The following is a 7,924-nucleotide window of genomic DNA, read 5'->3' as shown; positions in this document are numbered from 1 at the left end:
TTTTCATGTAAATGGTGAACAGACTTACAAGCTGAATGTAAGTCTATGTTATTATATTTTTACTTAACTGTAGAATTACTGATATCATATTGAGTTTGAGGAAAATTTTCATTACAGAAGAAGAAAAATATTCTTTTTCGTCGTTGTCTACTTTTAAAATAATAACAATTGCATCTCACATATTTCTGCAGATTACTTACTGTTCCTTAAAAATCATTCTTACCATGTCTTTGCCTCATTAAACAGATATTGGTAAATAGTCCTTCATTGTTTCTCTCAAGTCCAGTTCCTTCTACTTGATTTCAAGTTCTTTAATATTGTTCTGTTATTTACAGCCAGTGATATCTCATTACTTTTAGACATCTGGAAGGTACTGCTATTTGATGTATCCTGGTCTTGTTTACTAATCAGCTCCTCCTACCTCCCTTTCTCACACAGGTCCAAGTCTCTGCACTGCTCAGTTCAGTCCCCCAGGGCATTCCTGCTGCCCCAGCCTATCACGGAAGCATCCATCCGTGCTCTGAAATTAGTTTTCTTCCTCAACATCCATTTTACTACCACCTTCTCTGCACCTCATTCATCCTTCAGAGCACCTGATCCTTGCTATCTTTTAAGACAAAAAACAATTTGAATTAATTTGCACTTCAAGGATTCTAAAATATTTATAGAGTACCAGAAACTGTGAAGTCCCAAAGGACATAATGCAAAGATTTTTATTTGGCTTCTGCTCCTTAAGAGCCCTTGATCTGGTGGGAGACACACACACACACACACATACACACACACGCGCGCACCAGAACACAGTAGGATAATCGGCACCAGCAGCATAAGCAAAACACAGGAGAGATAATTCTGGCTCTTGCGTGCCAGTGAGATGGAGGAAATAACTTTTGAGTTGTGTCTTAAAAAGAGAGATTTCTCCCATTTTGAAAAATGAGAGGGAATGTGGAAATGGGGATGAATGTAGTATATTCTATTGCTCTGATCCAGAAATAAAGAGTAAATTAATTCCCATTTCAGGCACCATTGCCAGACCTTGGTTCCCTAAACTTCTTTCCCACTACATCCCTTTTCTGGTTAGAATTGCCAGTAGCTCATCATTGCCTCATCCATTAAATTTAGCTTCTTCTGACTCTTCAGATTTTCTGTAATTCATCCATACCTTTCATATACACTTCTATATACAGTATTATTTGTTCCTTTTCAAAATACGAAAGATAGTGTTAGCGTTGGTTGATGTTTGCTAGTTTTGTTTTGTAAGTAGATCAGAAGAGATTTAATTGCTCTCTGTTCTGCTGGCTGCTGACCACACCTAACCTTATAAGTGCTCCTTTTCAGTGAGTGGGAACACTGAAATAGCAGCAGTAGTTCATGCATTAACTCCTGTGCGGCTCTCAGGTCTGTTTGTAGCACTGGGTTTCTGTTTGTGTAAGTGGAGCTCTGGAGCGTACACTTAGAGCTTGATGTGCCACTGGCAAAGATCTAGTGAAAACATGGCATAACAATAAGGCATGGCCAATAGATCTCCTGATCAGTAGATCCCTGAAAAAACTTGGGCCAATGTCGGAGCTCAAGAAAGGTGTGGATCTCTTTTATCTGGAAAGAGCACATTTTAGCCTCTTTTCAATGTTAACGATGCATATGTCTTAACAAATTAACAGAGGGATATCAGGTTAAACTTAGAACTTTCTCTTGTAATTTGCTGTGCAGTCTATCCCATCAATATAATAATAGTCTGCAAATTCATGTCACTTAAAAAGCATGCTTGAATTGTTTCCTTATTTCTATGAATTGCAAATTATTTTTAAAAGCATGTGATTTATATAAACACTAGTTTAATTTTCTCTGTTTTTCTAGATTTCCTTGTCCAGTCATACACTTTTTTGCATAGTGCAATAGTATTTGTCTTTTACTAAGCTAGAACCAACATTACCTAAAACAAGTGTGCCCATTTCTTCCTCTGAGTGTCTTTAATTAAGACCTATGATTAACCGCTCATTTAAAAATATACTGTGCATTCTTATAGCTATATATAAAATCTACAGATATATGTAGTTAAAGGCCATGAATTTCAAAAGGGAAACGAAACTAATCTTTAGCAGTAGAAACCTGGGATATTTAAAATAATGATATTTATGTTGCAGGTTATATCTGATTGAGCTTTATCTGCTATTTATGGAGGTTTAGAATAGATAACACCTCACTTGTTACTGTCCACATATTATCAAATGCTGGTATTTAGGAATCACTACTACTGTTACATACTTAAAGAATTTCCAGTGCTATTATATACCTACAGAACATTAGACTCGATCTACTTATTGCTACTTACCAAATTTTGTACAAAAGGCTTAATTAGATCAATTAATTACATTTATTTTAACCTCAAGTTCGATCAGATTTTTTATTGTTTATAGAAAAAAAAAACACCCCCTCACATTGCTTAATTCTAATGAGGCTCACATAAGCTTTCCCATTGAGTTATTTTATTCTTCCGTCCATATTTTTCAAGCTATTCAGAGATGCATTAGACAGAACAGTGACAGCAGCTAGGTAGGAGCTACTGAAGGGATACTGACACAAAGCCAAGAGGATTCTCTTCTTTTTTAGGCAGTTCGAAAGTTTGCTAGTCACCATGCACTGTCTTTTATCATTTGTTCATGTCAGTAGTTATGATCTTTCGCATTTAGGAATTTGATCACCTCTTTCATGTCTTTCTTTCAGCAGCTTTTTTTCAAAATTGATATTGAATATTCATTGTAGCTAATAATATAAAACAAAGGGTAAGAGATAAAAGTATTTCAACAAAAAGTTGTTACTGATAATTACCATAAGTTTTAAATCTATTTTTTACTTAGTTATAGAACATATATATCCTTAATAATGGCTTTATAATTTCTGGAGAAAAAGAGTGCTGGTAGGATAGTGTATTTTTGTGCTACTTATGAATCCAGCACTTTAAGAGATCATTTGAGTGCTCTTCAGTGTTTCAGGCTATGTAATTATCACTGTGAGAACTTAACAAGGGCAATGCTTGTTGAATAGTCAGGAATAGCCAAGACTTCAAGATTATTTTTGAACTTCAGTTCAGCCTACCCCGAGCCTCAACATAAGAAGGGTGACAACCAGTGACAGCACGTCATCTGGTATTTGCTTAGTTTCATTTTTTGAAACACGTTTAGATATTTGTTAAGAGCTTGCAGAGCTTAAGATGGTGATACTGTATAAATGGGAGTGTTTAGTTTTCATTTCAGGTGCAAGTTAGAATGATTACTGAGTCAGTGTCAATTATACACAACTCAATAAGACCACCAGATTTATCATTTTTTTCCATTTGCTCTGGACCCCATGTTTGGATTTTGCAGCATCTTAAATGCAAAACTCTTCAACTTGTTCAAATGAATATTTTTCAGGGTCCAGTGACAAAGTATTTCTTTTCCCATGCAAATATTCTTGTTAGGACCTTGTAGTTGTAGTTTCAAAAAGGAATAACAACAAAAAGAGGTTTTAACTCAAATGTTTTGACAGTATGACTCTTTGAAGACATTCAATTATTATTCTGTAATAATTAGAGTGGATTCAAGTCAGTATGCAAGAGGATGGGGATGAAAGCAAAAGTTATTAATTTTCTTTGTATTCTGATAGGTCCACTGAGATATGTCAGTAAAACCGTTACTCTAAATATTTCCCTTCATAATATTGTGTAAGGAAATAAAGAATGAATAAAGGACATAGAGGAATCCGCCAATGACTGGAGACAGGATTTTCTTTACATTGTCTAATAGACTCGTTTATTATTTTAAGCTGGTAAAAAGAGACTTATGATTCGTGTTGAAGAAAGTTATTTGTGCTTGATACATTAAAGACACTGTTCAAAAGCAGTTTGTCCTTATAAAAGGATGACCCCTGTAGTAATTCTTAGGCAAAGAGGGACAAATTCAATCAACAAAAAGCACATCTCGCCCCAAGTTCCCCATGATTTCTCCACATATAGCAAAAAAATACACATCAGTAATTTATTTGAACATGCACATCTGTGAGTAGCACAGTTCCAGGCTACTCAGGAAACAAAAGGGAGAATATCAGCATTACCTAAATAAAAAAGAGAGGTGAATTACACCATTTTAACTGTCTTAAAAACACGGATAAGAGGAGCAATTAAAATATAGTCCTAAATAGTACTAGCTAATGTAGATTACATAAGTATACAATATGATTCAACTAATAGTGCTCTGACAAGCATAAACCACCAGTTTTAGTAAATAAGACCCAGATCAATTGCTAAGAAAATGTTAGATTCAGATGTAACAAAAATTACTTTTATTTCAGTATTGAATGCAAAACACGAGTCAAGTGTGAAGACAGCATTCTAAAAAAGGTGGCTCTATTAAAGCAAGGAGGCCATTTCCTTTTGCATTTTTATAATTTTTGAATTCTATTTTTGATGTTTGCTTTCTCTCTTTCCTCCCCTGAGCACTAATTTATCAAAAAAAGATTTCAAGGTGCAAGTTGTACATTCTTATTGTTATACCTTTTCATCTCTTTCTAGAAGAGAGTATTACAATCAGCATTACAATGTTCATTCTTTTTCTCTGAATATGTTTCACATACATGTATTTCAAAATCATAATATTGATTGGGAAAAGAAATCTATAAATGAGAGCGATGTCATTATTCACTTCCTATTGTGCTGTGTGTCTTTCCCATCCCTTATTCCCTTTCCCTGTAAAGAGCTGTAAAAAATTTAAGGCAGATGAGGTATATTGCTGAAGAAAAAAGTTATTTTTGAAAAAAAAAACAAAAAACTTTTATTCTGCCCTTCTACTCAAGAAAGACTACTCAACTATAAATCTAGTGCTAGAAAAAGCAGGAAAGACACCGGTTGCATGTACCATACTATGTCTTCTATTTCTAAAATGGCTTTTTGTTAATTTAATTTTTAATAGAAAAAATAAGCACCTTAAGCTATGAACAAGAAAAGAACTTCATTATTAGTGAGTCTAGAATCCAAACGGAATTAAGATCACTCACTCAAACTCTTTCACTCATTCTCACAAAGGCCAATGCTACTGATTAGAATTGTAAAGTGCTGTACTTAGTATAAACACTTGTATACACTGCAGACACTGAAAAATAACCCTCAAGCACATTGTGTTATAGTTCCAAAAATATATTTACAGTCTATTACAAAGATTACAAATGGAAGTGTCTAGGTGACTATATTATGCTAATTAAAATTATTTTACAGATTATTTTTCCTTAGGGACAAAAAACATTTTAGCGAAATTAAAATGATTTTCTAGTCAATCAAAAAAATAAATTAAAATATCAAATAACACTGTACAGTGATTTAAAAGAAAAAAAAAAGGGTGGGGAGGGGTTTGGGAAGCAATCCATTTGCGTTTTTCTATTACCATCTTTGGTCCTAAATGTGGGAAAACACATTATGTAGCACTGAAAATACCTGTTCTTTTGTGATGCTCTGCAAGTAAAATAGAAAAATATAGTGCATTTTCAATGTATTCAGAGCCCACTACAGAGAAATGTGTGTACAAAACAAGACAGTATAAATAAAATTTACAAGTTTTACAAAGGAACATTTACAGATTTTGTTTCTGATATTTGTTTGTTCGTGGATGCCCACATTATCAAACAAGACCAATTGTGACCGATCCCTGGGATCTTTCTCTATTAAAATCATTATAAACAGCCCAATTTTCTTTGGAAGTACAACAGTTCAATTCTGGGGGTAGTTCATGATTTTCATAACTTTTGAGAGCAGTATTCACAATATGTATACATTCCTGAAATAGCTATAAAGACACATTTAATTATTGCTTGTGAAATTCTAACACGTAATCAAATAGTATGGTATAATAAATAAAGCTTTAAAAAAATCAGATCCTTCACCTCTTCCTTACGTGGTAAAAAGTATTCTTCCACTACGTTTCTCATATCAGCGTTCACAAATAAAAAACTTTTTTTTTTAACTGCACCAGTGATATCTTGTGCAGTAAATTTGTTTTTGAAAGGTGAAAATTGTGAACTGCCCCTTTTATCATGCTTCAGAGTTCTAATATAAAACTTAATTCTTTCCTTTTGTGTTTGGACTGCATTAAACCAAACAAGATATAAAATATATGTCAACTATTTGTCCTAAATTTCCTAATGTCACGATATTGAAAAAATCTTGATGTGCTCAGACTAAATTTTAGATAACACTGGATAGTTTTTGCTTTCAGAGATTTGCCTTCACCAACATCCTTTAGATGAAGTGCCTCATATTTTACTTTATAGTCATAAATCTACAATTTGAATTTTTTTTAAGTAAATTCTATCTAGTAAAATCACTCTATAAACAATCTGTTAAAAGTGCCTTATAGTATTCATGGATCATTATTGCTTTTTTCATTGAAAAGATAGTGTGTCGTCTGCTCTTTACAAAAAAAAAAAAATTCTTTTAAAAAAATATCAGAGCTCTTGGCAACTTGCATTTTCTTGACTACCTGCCAATTAGCAAACAATATCAAAACAGCACTGATTAAACAAAATAAAATGGCACAAAAGGATACCAATGTTCTGAGAGAAATATCTTCAATCATGCTATGTTTTCTTTTACTTTGAAATTCTTTCAAAATTACCCAGTGTAGTAATGTATCATAGATTAACACTAAAAAGGTCCAAAGCTATAAACAACTTTCTAAAACAAAGTCCTTATGAAGAATAAACACAAATGACTTTAAAAAGGAATAGTCTGTAATCACATATTTAAGGAAAATATTTCATTGATTTTAACAATAAGATCATGATTTTATTTGACAAATATATTCTTTCTTAAATTCTTTATGTACATTTTAAAAAGTCTATAAGATAAAAAGGAGGTTAGAGAGCTCAAGGTGTTTGGATGTTTTTCAGGTAGTACTTTGTTTATTGTCACTGTTGTTTTCCTGGCCACCAGTGGTGGATCCTAAATTCCCTTTTTATATATTCTGGTGGCACTTAGGAGTTCAAGTCTATAGGTGCTTCTTAAATCTTTTCTTCACTGTAGGAAGGACCCAGGACATCATTTGTCTTCTAGCAGCATTCTACGCATATACTGAAGGCCAGTACTGTTCTCTCGCAGTACATAATCTCCCTCATAAGGGAGAAATGCTTATCACACTTGGATGCCAGTTCCATGTAAATGTAACATTTGTGCTCTCATAGTCTGAATGCTGCTCATGATTTTCTTTTGATGGCCAACCAGTGTGATCCCTAAACTCATCACATCCCTGAAAAAAAAAACGAACACATTTTTTATTAGTTACTTTACCAAGAATTTATTTGGTACTAAACTGTCGTCAACTCTTTAATTAATCAGTGTATCTGAGGCAATAGATCTTATCTTCATGTCCTTGGGTATTATGATCATATTCCTGCAATGGGTCAGATTGGCAAACTGCATCAACATTCTCCTTTGTGAAAACTTTATTGCTCAGGCTCTTGATTTGCCAAGATAAGTTATATTTCAGCTAATGTGAAATTTTATAAGAAATCATCAAAGTCTTATAATTAATTTAAGGTAAGATTAAAAAATGTTATTCAAAACGTTGTATTCTCGAACGTAAGTGAAGTTTAAAATTTTTAATTGTTAAAATAGGATATAGTATGAATGGAAATACTTCTGGGCTCTAGTACATCAAGAATCATCAATGATCATAAAACTGAGTTTAATAATTATGTGGTAATTCTAAGCATATTATTGGCTATATATTTACTTCAATTCAGTTTAGTCATTTGACAACATTTTAGACAAGAAATAGTTTTTAAAGAATGTAATACCTATTTTTAAATAGTTTAAATCTGACAGAAGCTAACTGAATCTGTGTACATACTTTTGCCTTTCCTAATAGCCAGAAATAATGAGCTTAGGCATTTACAAGCA

The 7,924-nt window shown here is 33.0% G+C and overlaps 1 protein-coding gene across 4 annotated transcripts in view; it reads right to left on the bottom strand.

Moving 5' to 3' along the window:
- Positions 1-3,763: 3,763 nt before the first annotated feature.
- Positions 3,764-7,924, bottom strand: part of EPHA7 (EPH receptor A7) — a 158,549-nt gene continuing 154,388 nt past the window's right edge. For all 4 annotated transcript variants that reach the window (XM_039853316.1, XM_039853317.1, XM_039853318.1 and 1 more), the window contains exon 17: positions 3,764-7,271. In XM_039853316.1, coding sequence (XP_039709250.1) covers positions 7,157-7,271 — 115 coding nt within the window. In that variant the 3' untranslated portion in view covers positions 3,764-7,156. The remainder of the gene's footprint in view (positions 7,272-7,924) is intronic.

The sequence above is a fragment of the Pteropus medius genome, unplaced genomic scaffold, assembly GCF_902729225.1.
Source record: "Pteropus medius unplaced genomic scaffold, Ma_sr-lr_union100, whole genome shotgun sequence".
NCBI lineage: Eukaryota > Metazoa > Chordata > Mammalia > Chiroptera > Pteropodidae > Pteropus > Pteropus medius.
This window is presented reverse-complemented; position numbering and strand designations above follow the sequence as displayed.